The sequence below is a fragment of the Vanacampus margaritifer genome, chromosome 17 (assembly GCF_051991255.1).
Source record: "Vanacampus margaritifer isolate UIUO_Vmar chromosome 17, RoL_Vmar_1.0, whole genome shotgun sequence".
Taxonomy (NCBI): domain Eukaryota; kingdom Metazoa; phylum Chordata; class Actinopteri; order Syngnathiformes; family Syngnathidae; genus Vanacampus; species Vanacampus margaritifer.
Window position 1 is genome coordinate 2,980,695 of NC_135448.1, and position 16,961 is coordinate 2,997,655.

The 16,961-nt window shown below is 39.2% G+C and overlaps 1 protein-coding gene across 1 annotated transcript in view; it reads left to right on the forward strand.

The window, feature by feature from the left end:
- Nucleotides 1-16,961, forward strand: part of top2b (DNA topoisomerase II beta) — a 131,332-nt gene that overhangs the window by 46,967 nt on the left and 67,404 nt on the right. The window contains exons 9-13 of the mRNA XM_077549538.1: nucleotides 3,537-3,638; nucleotides 3,736-3,873; nucleotides 3,973-4,111; nucleotides 8,565-8,722; nucleotides 16,815-16,940. Coding sequence (XP_077405664.1) covers nucleotides 3,537-3,638; nucleotides 3,736-3,873; nucleotides 3,973-4,111; nucleotides 8,565-8,722; nucleotides 16,815-16,940 — 663 coding nt within the window. The remainder of the gene's footprint in view (nucleotides 1-3,536; nucleotides 3,639-3,735; nucleotides 3,874-3,972; nucleotides 4,112-8,564; nucleotides 8,723-16,814; nucleotides 16,941-16,961) is intronic.

Genomic DNA, 16,961 nt, shown 5'->3' on the forward strand with positions numbered 1-16,961 from the left:
ATGGTATTGCTGATTGGATTAAATGTTATTGTACCCCAGCAGTCTTAAAGTTAGTTTTTAGGAAAGGGCTGGGTGTGATGTAGCCTTAAAATAATATCTTTATTTTTTCCCCTCACACAATCCAATTTTCTATTTTGAATATATTGAATTTAATAATCCATCCATTTTCTGTACTACTTTTTAGGGGTGTGAATTGCCTAGTACCTCGCGATTCGATTTGTATCACGATTCATAGGTCACGATTCGATTCGATACCGATTTATCTCAATACAAATCTATAAATAGATTTTTGCGATTTATTTATTTTTTTACTGAAATTTGGAAAATACTAATCAGTAAACTTGTACATGCACACTGTTAGATTTGTATGAAAATGTATTTATTTATCTGAAAATTCAGGCTTATAACTGAGCCACTGGATTTAGCAAATAGGTTGCAGTCTCTTTCATGTTTAAACAGCACTGAAATAAAATATTAAGGCTTAATGTTCCATTAATACAACATTCTTCCATGCTTAATGTGTGAATCCTAACCTTAAGTAAGACGTTTTGTTGAATATTCCCATAAAAAATGTATGTTTAAAAATCGATTCGGCCACATATCGAATCAATTCCAGAATTAATATCGCGATATATTGCCAAATCTATTTTTTTATAACACCTCTACTACTTTTGCTCACTAAACTCACAGGTGAGCTGCAGCCTATTCCAACTGATGTTTGGCTACAGGCAGGGTTTACTCAGGACTGGTTATTTCTTGACAAACAACTATTTACATGAAAGTAGTCACTTTTTAGGAGATCCTCAAAATGACAAGTTTTTTAAATCATTATTATTGCATCATCAAAGAGAACAAGCCATTTTCACCACTTTAAATTGGTCAATAATTAGTAAAAATTACACCCACGTGTGGACTAACCAAAAGTACAGGGAGTCCTCAAGTTACGGCAGAGTTCTGTTCCTACGCTGGCGATGTAACCCGAAATTCGACTTAAGTCGATATTTAGTAAATATCGACTTAAACGGTGAAATCCGATTGTAAACATTATTTACCTCAAAATACTTTGTACAGTAATTTTAAAAAACATATTTGCGCTACCCGGAAGAAGCCAGAACCAATATTTTGTGTTTCCGCACGGACATTCATTGCTGACGGACGGAAATGTGACCTGCTCGATGGACGTCCGTTGCTAGAGGTAACAACAACACAACTTTAAATAACCTTAAAATGGCATGATTACTGTGGCAAACTAACAAAAAAGAAGGTGCTACATGCAAGGCATGGGCGCCGTAAAGTCGAAACGACGTAGGCCGCGTACGACGTAACTTGAGGACTTCCTGTATACATTCTTAAAAAATATGAAATTTGCCAAATTTTGACTTACAAGGTTTTGGCCCGACGCCAACAGGATGAACAAATTGCCTAAATTTCAAAATTAACTTTTTGTAAAAATTTTACTTAAGCAACCAGGGCAGCCGATTGCAGTAAAGTGACCCTCGTTTATCGCGGGTGTTATGTTCCCAAAACTATCCGCAATAATGGAAATCGGTGTTAATTTTTTATTATTTATTTTTTTTATATTTTGGTTTTGTTAATTATATATATATTTTCATTTTGGTATGATTTTTAGTTCATTATGAATGCTATTTCGTTCATCCTATATGTTCTTTTTTCATTTTGTAATTTTTTTCCGTTAAAAGTATGTTTTTTTAATGTACTTATTATACAGCACAGTATATATATTTTTTCGTTTATTCTAAATGTTTTTTCGTTTGTACTATTTTTTTTTTCATTTATAATATATGTTTAACACCTCACCCCACACTTTATAAATGCACTTTTCTCCTATAGGCGTTAACATTTTCTCACAAACTATCTCTTATTTAAATACAGTAGGCCTATACACTCCTATTGTTCTTACCTTTTTATATTTAAAAATAATAATAACAACATTAAAATAGAATTAAACTAATATCCAAAACATTTATTTGAGAAACAAAAATATAACGGTGATTGATCCATTTTTTTATGGGCCGGTATGTTTTCCTAAAAAAATTAACAACAATAATAATAATAAAAACACACACAACAACAACATCAAAACAGCTGTTAGAAATGACACTCTTAATTTTAATGACGATGATACGAGGCTGAGAAATCCAATTTAACCAGGAGCCTCGGGAGCGCATTGCTGCTGGTCGCCGGCGCCTGCCCGCATCGGTCTATTCGTCTGGCGGTATCGGCACGACGAGCTGGTCCGCAGTCGATCCATAGCGCATACGCAGCTGGTGTAATTTGAACAAGCTGGAAATGGAAACGAATCGGCGGAGCGGATCTGCAATGCAGACGCATGCGGTATAATCTAGGGGTGAGCCATGGGGAAGTGGCGGACGCACGCTGGAGCGTTCCTGGGCATGAAATTGGGGAAACGGCCGGGCCTCTATCTCCGGAACGCAAGGCCCCGAACGCGACGGGCAAGGTCGTAACGCGAAGGGTCTTGTCGAGACGAATCCGTGGATGCCCGTATGTCCCCAGTAGGACATTGGGTTGGGGAGATACACCCGCCCAAAGACCTCCAAGACATCGAGGATTTTCAAAAAGTTACCCTGCCGGCGATGGTTCCCATCCGAGGTAAAAATCCGTCCGTTGTCGGCTCTCTATCTCCGGAATGCAATGTCGTGGGGCCACGGGCCATAAACCATTGGAAAGGTCTTATCGAGACAAATCCGTGGATGCCCGTATGTCCCCGGTCGGACGTAGGGTTTGGGAGACACGGCCACCCAAAGACCTCCATGCCACAAAGGATTTTCAAACGGCCATGACTTGTTCGGGGCGAACAATCTTAATTTTAATGATGAAGATACTAGGCAGGACACGTAAACCCATTTTGAACACGGGACCGCAGTCCCCGAAACTCCACTCGAGCACTTGTGGCCGGCCCACGGGCCCGTGTGAACCGTGGGGTGGCTGGTGGACGGATGGCGCGCTGAGCCATCAGACGTGCATACACTGTAAAAAATAAAAATAAAAAAAGGAAAAGAAAAAAAAGCACACTGTAAAAAATCCGCGAAAGATGAACCCGCGAGAAACAAGGAAACACTGTATTTCAGATTTTGAATTACATGCAGGACAAACAGTACATACAGTACATAAATAATATTACAATTTTGAGTAATTTGATTTTTGTGAAAAATTGCACAAAACAAGTTCCTGTACTTACTGTTGGTTTTCTGTTCACTGTTCAGCAGTTTTGTGCTACCCTTGAATGTTATTTTGTATGCACGAGATCTCTTTGCACCGGAAAAACAATACAGTGTGTGATTATTTTTTGATTAATCATACCTTTTGTTTTTGAAGGCTGGATCTTTTATACATGCATTGAACATGAAATATATTAAGATACTATGATGTACATTGGTTCAATAAAAAACAGACATTTATTTGCATGCTTTTTTGTCATATATCTGGTAGAACATTTGTGTTGCCTATCCCTGATTTAGCACATTAATGGTTTTTGTAACTTTTTTTTCCCCCAGGGAGGTAGACACGTTGACTATGTGGTGGATCAAATAGTGTCCAAACTAATTGAAGTGGTGAAGAAAAAAAACAAAGCAGGAGTGTCTGTCAAACCTTTCCAGGTGGTGTGACACATGATTTTAACATAACCATTCAATTTTATTTCTCACTCACTCATGTAACAAACCGTGATACATATCTTTCATTAATGTGCGGCAGGTTAAGAACCATGTTTGGGTTTTTGTGAATGCACTGATTGAGAATCCAAGCTTTGACTCGCAGACAAAAGAAAACATGACCCTCCAGACAAAAAGCTTTGGATCCAAATGCCTTCTGTCTGACAAGTTTATCAAGGCTGTAAGTACAGTTTTGAATTGCTTTTAGCTTCTTGCATGTAAATATACAAAAGAAAAGAAACATATGGTTGAGTTTACATTTTCTCTTTGTCATCCACAGGCAACCAACTGTGGGATTGTTGAGAGTATACTCAACTGGGTGAAGTTCAAAGCTCAGACACAGCTGAATAAAAAGTGTTCATCTGTGAAGCACAGCAAGATCAAAGGCATTCCCAAGCTAGACGATGCCAATGATGCTGGTTTGTTGTACACTTGTTTAATATGTGGAACTGTTACTCTTAATCAGTGTTGGATTACTTCTAAAATTCTAAGTTTCTTTACAATATTATGTAGAGAAATAAATTCTCACTTTAAAGTAATATATTTTTTTAAATTGGCGATTAATTGATTTAACAATGCTTTCAACATTTTAAAAGAAAGATGCTAAATTTAAAGTTGTAAAAATGTAAAGTTAACTTGCAATGAGATATGTATATAGTGTGAGGTATTATGGTAAATGTTTTGACCCTATGGTAGGAGATCTCTGCCTTTGATTAATGTTTGTATCAATAACTATTGGAATTGCTATTTGGTCCAATAACTACATAATCCTAGACTGTACAATATAAATACAATTTGCAACATATTAAAATTAATTAACACACATGGGAAAGATAAGTTTATATTACCAATATGTGTTTCTATCCTAAGTATAATTGATCATTGGTCTAACAAAAGAGAGATTAGATAGAGAGAGAGAGAGAGACTGTAATAAGAGCAAACATGGTAGTTTTGAAGTTTCACATTTGATAGATCATTTAGTTGTAATTTGTAATTCTCTACTACATAGAAACAAAGGTGCAATGTAAAGTCAATGAACAAATGGATTTAATAAACAGGAACATCAGACTCTTATTTAATGGGGCGTAGCGTAGTTTGTCCGACTGGAGTTGCAACTACTGTACAAAGTATGTTCATAGGAACATTTAGGACATAACACTTAGATGCAGAGAGTATCTATTTAAGTATATTTAAATATAACCACTAATGTGGTACTACCAAACAGTGGCAGCTATGCAAATGATGCGAAGAGTCAAGGGCAATAGAGTCAATAAAGTGTGTCAGTAGTGTAGTGATTATGGTACAATGACAATTGTGTAGATGATGCAGCGAGTTGTCACACAATTTGAAGTGACCAGTAGGTAGTGTAGTGATTATGATATGACGATTGTGCAAATGATGCTGAGAGTCAATGAGCACTCTAAAGTGTCCAGCGTTGTGGAATAGTGATCATCAACCGATAATCTTCTCAGCACCTAAATGTCCACTGCAGTTGGATTTTGTTCTAATTTGTGGTAGCACCAACCCACCCTGTGATGTATGAACAAAGGAATGGTGTTAAGCTCCCACTTAGGTCCTGAGAGATTGTAATTCCCAGGAATTTGAAGGTCTTTTGACGGTTGATACAGGGCAGATGGACAGCATGAGGGGCAGCTGTGGCGAGAGTTGCTTACTGAAGTCCATTATCTTCTCTACAGTTTTGTGTGTTTAGCTCCAGGTTACGTTGTCTGCATCAGCCACTCCACTTCCTGATGAGACACTAGTCAGGTTTCCATCCAATTGGTTAAAATTTTTTAAGCAAATTTACTGAAAATGCGCAAAATGCGATTTATGCCCGTTTCCATCTGTTCTTCTTTTGTGAATATTGAGAGGGACCAGTAATTTAAAAGAAGACCAGGAAGTGACTGCGCCGTGCGATCACGATGTATGAGTTTTCTTTATTAGGGCCCGAGCAGCTACCACTGCGAGGTCCCTATTGTTTTTCGTTCGTATTCTTCTTCTTCTTTGTAATCGATCTCATTTTTAGGAACCTAAACATTTACGAAAACTCACCAAACTTTGCACACTCCTCGGGCTTGGCGAAAAATTTTATATTATGAAGTTGCCATAACAACATATAGCACGCTCTAGCGTGGAAAAATATGCACCAATCTTGGCACATTTGACCGAGGGCTACGAAAGTTGGCAAGCACGTGAAGCGCCCCGAAACACCCCAAAAAGTCAGTGGCCATATCCTAAATTGTACAGAAAGTGAGCTATGAATTTTTGAATGTCCAATTTTGGCCCATTTTTGCACATTCACTGTGGTCATTCTTTTTGCCCATTTGCCAACAGTTTTCATCAGATTTACTTCTATCTTGGCATGTATCATCTCAAGACCTGGGACAACAACTGGGGAAAAATATAGACTTTTTGAAATACTATATGATATATATATATATATACTATATATATATATATATATATATATATATATATATATATATATATATATATATATATATATATATATATATACTGAATATATGTATACTATATGCCTTTAATATTTCCTTCATCAAAAAAGAGGAAATGCTTAATAACTCCGCTGTACAAGCTCCAAAAGATCCCAAATTTCTCATGCATCTTAATAGCCACGGCCTGAAAACATCTATATGATAATATTTGGTTATACATGTAGCACCACCTAGTGGTGACAAGAAATGTCATAGTTTACATTATTATCCAGTTGAAATTTTGTCAGAAAAGCCTCAAGATGTTGATCATGCCCAAAACCGAATATTGTAACTTTTCGCCAAAGGGTGTGGCCGTTACGGTGCCGCAAAGTCTGATGATTCACCGTGGCAATAAAAGCTGCGTTAACTTGACCCAGATTATCCTATTTTCTCAAAATTTCACACATTTGATGAGAATCCAGGTCTAAATACATCTACGAACTTATATTTATTCATACTGATAGCGCCACCTATTGGATATTATTATTTTATTTATTTTTTACATTTTTTCTTCTACTTTTTTCTCCAACCACGTTAACTGGATCTACCTCATATTTGCTCAGAAGAGTGTTTAAGCCTTTATGATGTCATAACACGAAGTTTGTGAGTTTTCGCAAATCGCTATGGGCGTGGCAAGGTACTGTTCGCCAAGAAAACAATGCCAATTTTGAGGGCCTTAACATGCACAGAAACTCATGAAACTTGGCAAATACATCTGGCCTGGCAAAATGAGCAATATTTTATCATGTATTGTGCGATTTTTACAAAAATTACTCACTAGCGCCCCCTGGCAATTTTTAAGGAGGCAGTTGTATTCTGTGTTTAACACACACATACTACATACACGGTGCACCGTACTTTATGTTAAACATACGCTAGCTCAAACCATATGGTAGCATGCTATTATGCTATAACATATGCTAGTGCTAGGGCATGTTTTAAAAAAGGCAGCAAACGGAACAAAATTGAGTTCGGTTGAAGTACCAATGTAAACAGTGAGTTCAGTTCTACTTGAAGTATATAACAATGCGTTCACGTTGCTTTTGATCAATCCTAATCCACAAACCAGTCATAGTCCTCATGATCTTCTGTATCAGAAACAAATAACTGGGCAAGTTCTCCATCAAACACGCCATCTCATTGTCAGAGTCAGTCTCGTTGTGTCCTTGGAAATTATGTCGGCTTTTGCGTTCGCCCAAGCATTCACAATCCATTTACAAATTGTTGCATAACTTGCACAGTGCTGCCTACCAGTCTTGGTAAAGCTGTGTTCACCAGCCTCCTGGAATGATAGCAAACTCTGCGTTCATTTGCCAAACTTTATTTTTCACATCGGCTGAGAGATGTGCATATTTGAGTCACAGAGATAAGGAAGGAAAGGTGACGCGTGGGAAAAAACAATCTGGTGTCTTTAGTATGTGTGGTGATCTGTTTAGCTGCACTGTGTAGACTTGCACTACTTCAAAGTGACTTTTGCGATGTCTGTTGCTGTAAGTGCACTTTGTACAATAAAGCATAAAAAAAAAGGAAACATTACACTACTGTATGTAGTGTATGTTAAGCCCGGACACCCCTTTGCATTTGATATGTTCCATCTCCCTCACTCCCTCCACGAGCAGACTGCTCTGTTTTGGAGAGAGCTGTCAATCAAACAATTAACTTGTAAGTGGCTCGTTAAGCTCTGAAACACGCAAAAAAGAAAAAAAGAGGACACATGCTCACTGAACATGCATGCTTTAGCACAATGGCATAAGTTTGAACACAGCAAGTCACGATTGTGGGCAGGGGGAGAGGGAGAGGAGGAGCTGGAGCACTCGCCACCAAGTTTGATTCTTCTGTTCTCTCATGTCTGTCCTCAGTTAGGTCCGCCTTTCTTGTATATAAGCAATGTGTGCGGGAAGTCTTCTCACACAGTCAGATTTTGGACACAAGGCGCACCGTCAATTTTTGAGAAAAATTAAGACTTTAAAAAAGTGCACCTTATAGTCGTGAAAATACAATAAGAATTTTTCAATGGATACCCCCCACCCCCCTCCACACACAAATGTACACACGCACATACCTACATACACACCCTATATCAATTTCCTGAGTTATTCGTCTACTTTAAGGACAACCCCCCAGCCCACCCTTCCACACTACACATGGCGGCTCAGTGGTGACATGGGTTTGAACCCCAAGTGGGTGGATAGTGCAGGCACGTTACCATGTGCCCCTTTTTTTGCTTTGAGCACCTGCCCCTCCAAAGGTCACTGCACGCCCTTCTAAAGGTCACTGCACGCCCCTGTCTACCAATGTCAACTAATCAGAGTAAATTGTATTTCTACAATGCATACTGTGCATTGATAGGCTTTTGTTTTTTATACCCATATTCAAGGTGGCAAACACTCCTCAGAATGTACTCTCATCCTCACTGAGGGTGATTCAGCAAAATCACTTGCTGTTTCTGGACTCGGAGTCATTGGGCGTGATCGCTATGGTGTATTTCCGTTGAGAGGAAAAATACTAAACGTACGAGAAGCAACCCACAAACAGGTATGTATTGATCTGAATCTATTTCACCTTCAACAAGTACGGCATGTTTGTACAAAGTATATGAGTATTGAACTTTTGTGGAATAAGAAGATGGCACTTAGTTCCGATGAGCAAACCAGTGCATGGTGGCAAAAAGCTTAAATATCTCATATTATTCAACTTTTCCACATACTAAAATAGTTAGTGACATGCATTTGTCAAAATTGACTTTATATTTTATATTTTTGCTGTCCCTAAATCAGCCGAAAAATGCTATGTTCCAAACAGCTTGTTTTAGGGGCGTGTCACTTTTATGTACATAGCTGCACCAGGCCACCCCTAGGCCATACCCTTTTCTCTCAAAGGGGCTGTGATTTTGGCTAGGTAGCCATGTGCTAATGTTGTGAATGGAAACGACTGGCCATGGGAGCAGAAGCAGTGTGTTACAACCGTACCAATTTGAACCAGACAGACATGTCTTTTACACATTTGATAACTATTTTAATATGTGGAAAACTGGCATAACGTTTTACCGTAAGAAGCAGTAGAATAACGTTACTACAGAGACAGAGCGTTAGTTTGCGATTGTTTAGGCAATGGTTATTTTGCCATAAACAGCAACTCTCCTGCGAGCGTAATTTTGCCGTGAATGTCTCTGATTTGCCGAGAATGCTTGTAGACATTTACTTTTTTTATTTTATTTATTCATTTCTTTATTTTTATTTTATTTTCCTTTCTGAGAGAGAGTTCAGTATTGTTCATTTGGTAATCTTACCGATTCGACATGTCATCATCATTGCTCTCTCTCTCTTTTTTCTTTCTCTTTTTCTTTCTTTTTGTATGTGAGTGAGTATGTGCATGTGCATGTGCGGGTATGTGTGTGCATACTGTATGTGCGTGAGTGTGTGCTCATTAATTCACCTAAAAGCTATTAAAAATCCTATACTGTTCACCTAAACCGAATACTTCAGAATCCAGCTAAAGTCGTGAGGTTGTCAGGAGACCCAAGGAAGGATCAAAGAAAAGAAAGAGAAGTGAAATCCAGCACCGACCAGACATCACCTACTACCCACCGGGGTTACCAACCAGAATCTTTTACCAACCCCAGAAACATCTAAATTCCCAAAAATTAGGGCGACCTCAAGAGACCAAAGGAAAGACTCAGGAAAGGACGGAACGATAGATGAAGCAGAGTGAGATCCACAGACATCAGCCTCCACCGATTCAACGACCAGAGGAAGAAGCAGATTGTGTTTGAATTTCGGTAGTTGCTGGTGTGGTGGATCTGGCATGCATGAAAACCTCCACCAAAGAGAGGAGCCGTAGACCCCGGCCAGCACAGAGCAAGCACAACCCCCCAGGGCTCCCCCAGGCCACGGCAGCAGGGGGCCACCGGCCGGAGAGCAAACCCAGGAGCCAGGAGCGCCCCCCGCCACAACACGGCCCGCACCCCAAGCCCAACGCAGCAGAACGGGGCCCGCTCTTCCCACGAAAAAAATTAAAATAGAAAATAGGGAGAGCGCGGGGATACAGATGGGGGACCGCAGCACTGCTTAATTCTTTGATTGCCAGACGTTTTCAGAAACGGGATGTCGCCAGTGCCAGCCGATTTAAGCATTTTGACTGATCTTTCAAGGTCCACAGAAAATGTTGTGTTTGGACTATGGAAACACACATACTACCAAATGAAAGATTGAACTCTCATCTTTCATCAGAAAAAGTTTGTTTCTACCTTATTCCGTTCTTTAGTAATCAACAATAGAAAATGGTTACTTTCACCGAAATGCTCTGTTTTGAAACAAAAAGCGGAGAAAAAGAGCTTTTTGTGAAACGATGTTATTACATGCACTCTAGTGAATTTTACACTTCTTTTTGTCCATGAATGATGCCACAAACACCTAAACGCTATCACCAACAATGAAAAAGTGTTTTTGGGTTGCAAAATACGTTTATTTCCATTCAACAGTGTAACAATTTGACAAAACAATTTCGCAAACTATTAACAAATGTGTGCAACTGTGGTACTATTTACAATTATGTGGATGTTTCAAATACAGTTTTTCTTTTTGTAACGCTCCCATGCGTGCAAGGAGACGCAGCAGGATTTGCACAACAGATTAGTTTCACTTGCGATGGCTCCTTTCGCGTGCAGACATTACACTTTCTTGACGGCCTTTTTTTCCAGGGAATAGCAAGTAGCAGACTGTACCCACTCCTCCGATGAATATGCATTGGACTCGGGGCACTCTTCGTCGTCCGATTGAACGTCCGCCTGAGCGTGCTCGGTTGTGCTCCGCGTTTTCCGGTGTTAGCATCGCTAGCCGGTGAACCTTTATGACGTCGTCATAGCCGCCGCGTCAACGCTTGCAACTTCAGCGTCAACCTCGGAGTCACCATCATCATCATCGATGATGATCATCGTCGTCATCAATGTGCTCTTTAGTGTTGGTCGATGCTTTTCGTCTTTGAAAAAAACTGCTCGACCGTGAGCTGCTTGCAACCGGTCGCCATGTTTTCTTCCCTTCCCCAGCCATTGTCCCCTCTAGCTCCGCCTCACGTCTTCTACTGACGCCTACCCAATCTTGTCAAAAGAGTCATTGCTGCCATCTAGGGGCCAAAAATAGTCATTAGGCTAACTAGATCTACTTGAAACTTTCACAGCAGCTGGCCAAGGCTTTCCTCCACCCGTTTCAAAAAAAAAAAATAAAAAAATTGGATGACGTCTTTTAACGTCATTGGCGGCCCTCCGTAGGTTTTTACTTGACGTCTTTTAACTCTTTCACTGCCAGACGTTTTCAGAAACAGGATGTCCCCAGTGCCAGCCGATTTAAGCATTTTTACTGATCTTTCAAGGTCCACAGAAAATGTTGTTTTTGGACTATGGAAACACACATACTACCACATGAAAGATTGTTTCTACCTTATTCCGTTCTTCAGTAATCAACAATAGAAAATGGTTACTTTCACCGAAATGCTCTGTTTTGAAACAAAAAACGGAGAAAAAGAGCTTTTTGTGAAACGATGTTATTTCATGCACTCTAGTGAATTGTACACTTCTTTTTGTCCATGAATGATGCCACAAACACCTAAATAGTGCTTTACTTCTGTAAAACGCTTTCACCAACAATGAAAAAGTGTTTTTTGATTGCAAAATACGTTTATATCCATTCAACAGTGTAACAATTTGACAAAACAATTTCGCAAACTATTTACAATTGTGTGCAACTGTGGTACTACTTACAATTATGTGGATGTTTCAAATACAGTTTTTATAACGCTCTCCTGCGTGCAAGGAGACGCCGCAGGACTCGCACAACAGATTATAGTTTCACTTTCGCTTGTCCGTTTCGCGTGCAAACGTTACACTTTCTTGACCGCCTTTTTTTCCGGGGAATAAATAGCAAGTAGCAGACTGTACACACTCCTCCGATGAATATGCATTGGACTCGGGGCACTCTCCGTCGTCCGATCGAACGTCCGCCTGTGCGTGCTCGGTTGTGCTCCGCGTTATGACGGCGTCATAGCCGCCGCGTCAGCGCTTCCAATTTCGCCGTCAAGCTCGGATTCACCATCATCATCATCGATGATGATCATCGTTGTCATCAATGTGCTCTTTTAGTGTTGGTCGATGCTTTTGGTCTTTGAAAAAAACGGCTCGGGCGTGAGCTCCTCGCAACCGGTCGCCATTTTTCCTTTGTTTTCCATTCTGATCTCCTGCTCGACGCTCTAGCTCCGCCTCTACTGACGCCCACCCGATCTTGTCAAAAGAGAGTCATCGCTGCCCTCTAGGGGCCAAAAATAGTCATTAGGCACAACAGACCTCCTTGAAACTTTCACAACAGATGCGGAAGGCTTGCCAGCACCCGTTTCAAAAAAAAAATAATTAAAAAATTGGATGACGTCTTTTAACGTCATTGGCAGCCCTCCGTAGGTTTTTACTTGACGTCTTTTAACGTCAGTGGCAGTGAAAGAGTTAACGTCCATGGCAGTCAAAGAGTTAATACTGTGGTGTGCAAAGATGTTGTCTCCAGCCTACCCTCCCCACTCCCCAAAAGTGTGTGTTATGTGCCCTATGTGTCTATTAGAGAGTGTAATGTGCAAAACTAGTGCAGTGAGTTACGAGGAGCGACCAGCGGGGCCTCTCCCCGCCCGTCCTCCGCCTCCTGCCTCGGCGAGGAGGGAGAGGGAAGGAAGGGGGAGGGAAGAGAGAACCACGGGGCACCCCGGAGGCCCACCCGCCCGAACCGCGTCACCGGGTACAGAGCAATGGACCGCGCCAGGGCGGCGCCGCCCCGGACATCAGGGAGAGCACCGCAACGCAGCACATTCTAAGAGACCCAGGGAACGGCCAAGATGCCACCCAGCAGCCAACAGAGGGGCAGAGCCGCCCACGCTCAGCCAGGGGGGATAGCACCTATAAAGTTAACCCACTGGCATGCAGTGATTCCGAATATTAACCCTTAGTGCCCATTGGAAGTTAATCTTGAGGAGTTGGTGACTGTAAGGTGTCATTTGATGTGGTCTGCTCGATCCTGCTGGCAGCAACTGAGTTCCTGACTATAAAAACACAAATTGCCAAATACAGAAACAGCAATATAAGTTATAGCGATGTGGTGGCTCTCGTTAACAGGCAGAATTAAGTAACCAGATTTAGTTTTGTGTACTATATATAGATCTACTATATACGTAGACCATGTTTGTATAAAATGTTGATATTTGGTTTTTATTCGAGGCAGATATTTTTTCCATTAAAATGTGATTTATGAGGAGGTTAGACCATTGGTCGATTTTCAGTTTGTTTATTTTTCCAGTTAACAAGAATTGTTTTTTTTGTTTGCGATAATAAGAGCTACAAGTGTAGATTGAAATTGTTTACATGGTAAGTCAGTTGTTGTTAGGTCACCTAGCAAACACAAGTTTGGAGATAATTAGTATTCTACAGTCCAAGATAGCAGAAAGTTTTTCTAAAATTTAATCTAGAAACACATAACCGGACGCATTACCATAAAGCATGAAAATAAGTGTCTGCAGTGTTTTGTGAACACTGGAGACAAATGTCGGAGTATGAAATTCCCATTTTCTTCGTCATGTATTGAGTAATATATGTTCTATAAATAATTCTATATTGGATAAGTTGTAAATTTGTGTGTTCTGTCATTTTAAATCCAAAAGTCCAAAAGTCAAATTCTGGAGCTATAGAGAAGTCTGTCTCCCATTTCGAAATGGGTAAATACATTTTATCTGTATACGAAAGTAACTTATATATTTTTGAGAGATTTTTTGTTGTTGTCGGACAAAGCTTTGTAATATTTTTAGCTAAAGCAGGCAGTTCGAGCGTACCCTGAAGTGTTGGAATTAGTTTCTTTATCATATTTTTAACTTGCAGATAAGGTAAAAAAAAAATAAAAAATCTGTTTTTTATTCTGTATTTTTGGAGCAAGGATGTATATAATATGAACATATTATCTGAGAAAAGATGGTGGAGATGTATAATTCCTTTCTGCTCCCACACACCTAAATAAAACAATTGGTTGTTAAGTTGAAAGTCGGGCTTATGCCATATGGGAGAAAGCCCACAGGGCTCCAATTGGGCTTTTGTAATTTCTAGTGTCTTCAACCAGACGGTCAGGGTGGCGGAAATCATTGGGTTTTTAAAACAATTGTGTCACTTAATCAATGTTGTAATAAAGACTAAATGTAAAGGTCTGAGGTTATTACAATCCTTCTGTTCTAGTTCCAGCCAACAGTTATTATCTCTGTTGGGTTGTGCCCAAAGAATGATATATTGTAGCTGGTTCGCTATATAAAAAAATGCATAAAGTGCATACAATTTGGTGCCTCTAGACCTCCTTTGGATTTACTTTTCTGAAGAGTAGATAGACTAATGTTTGCCTTTTTTTATTCCAGTAAAATTGTGTACAGTGTAAGAGCCACTAGCCAATCACAAGCAGAGTAGGACTGGTCTTGTATTGAAACAGCGCAATGACAAATCCAGCAAAGTAAACAGTTTACATTATGGGGAATATTAGACTCGCTAATGCGGAGAGAAGGCCAACTTCAAAATAAACCTTCCCATACCAAGTAATATGTGAAGTGCAATACCAAGCAAAACTTTAAAAAAAAAAAAAAAAAGTTTTTCCTGGAAGTGTTTTGCCTGTTGATGCGCAATGGATGACTTGACTCGCCTTGTGGAATGTGTGTCTGCCATTTATATATACGGCATAAAGGCATAAACTATTGCGACCAAAGTCAACAAAACAACTTTGTCCTGAAATCACGTTCGATCGCTAATTAAGGGCACTAAAACAAGACTTAATTAAGGTGACATTGTATTGCACGGTGCTTATTGCCGGTGTTTAGGGCGTCTACAGTGTTAGCGTGCTAGCGGCTGCAGCTAGAGCCATCTGACTACTTTTCAAACATAGTCTAATCGACGTGATGATTGCCCACTTTGATGCTGACAGACGGACACTAGAGATCAGTTTAATAAACTGAGCTCACTCAATTGTGCAGTTGACGGTCGGCAAAATCACAACTGTTGTTCTGACGTCACTTTGTCTCACACACCAAAAACTAATCAACTCGGAATCTCATTTCATACAAAGTGCTGTACATGGAGTAAAAATCAGTCATGGAATAAACAATGATGAGTTTCATGCCGAACGCCCAAAAACAAAGATGTCTTTTAAGAGGGGGTAGAGAGGGTATATATATGTATGTATGTTTGTATGTATATATGTATACATATATACATATATACATATATACAGTATATATATGTATGTATGTATGTATGTATGTATGTATATATATATATATATATATATATATATATATATATATATATATATATATATATATATATATATATATATATATATATATATATATATATATATATGCATTTGTCCATGATGTTGGGTTTATTTGTTTTTCACGGCTTCTGCTCTTCTTGTTTTTGTCTCAGCGACATATCCCACCCCCAAACACAATACCGCTTTGTAATTGGTCCGTACAAAAAGTGTACAAATCAGGGAAAATCAGCTAACTCGGTACAAGATGGATTCTCGGGGGTTTGTTAACTCACAAATCCCGCGAGAATTCAGCTTGCAGTGCAAGGTTACCTTTTCTGCATTCAAACTATGAATAATCATCTCCCTTATCTCTTTATCCATTTTCTTCCTATTTTGTTGTTCTATTGTTGTTCGAAGTCTTTGGCCTTATTGGGCTAACCTCAGGTATCATACTTGATGTCATATCATGTGGAAATGCGTATTGGTACGACAATAGAAATTCCTTGAATCCTTGATAACTAAACTCTTTTTTCAGATTGGAAAAATGTGCGCCTTTGGGTATTATATTGCCTGTGTGTATGTCTTCCTAATGCGTTTGTGTGGAAAAAAATGTTATTTGATGGAATATCACTCCCAGAAGTTGTTGCTCGTTTCCCGTTAGCATGTCAATCGGATTTTACATTGAAATTTAGCATTAGCACTGGGAATGTTTTTTCAAACGAAACCTGTCTTTTTTTTTTTAAATATACATAAGAATGTATTTATCTATTTCTTTTTGTTGTGTTTAGATTTACAATAAGCTCCATTTGGGGTAATTAAACAGTTTAAAGCATGTTTAGAGAAGCCATAATTACATTACGTCACAGTCGTACTGCCCAAGTAACATGATGCATTAATTCAGTGTACTATCATAACCTTGCAAATTTAGGCCATTAGGCACATTGCAACAAGCGTTTTTCTTTATGTTTTTAAGATTGAGAAAACAAACACTAAATCATGATTAAACTTCAATTAATTGTCAAGCCCTAACTATTAGCAGATTATTTCTTTCATCCTTGCTTTTTGCGTTTGTTTTACTCAACCCTTGTTTATTCGTGTTATTTTTTTTCATAGCTGCTCAGTCCCTTGTCCCCATAAATAGCAGGGGTCGACTGTATAGGCAAAGTTAGAGAATAAGTGTCGCAAATATAGTATTAAATATTGTTTACATGACCTAATGTGTCAGTTTTCTCCTTTTAATTAGCATTATTTATTTTAACCAATTGCTTTATCATCGTTTAATATTTACAATATGTTGTCTACTGTTGTTTTACAAACAGATTATGGAAAATGTTGAAATCAATAACATAATCAAAATTGTTGGGCTCCAATACAAGAAGAGTTATGAAGACCCAGAGTCCCTGAGGAGTCTGCGTTACGGCAAGATCATGATCATGACCGATCAGGTGGGGCCTACTGAATGGATG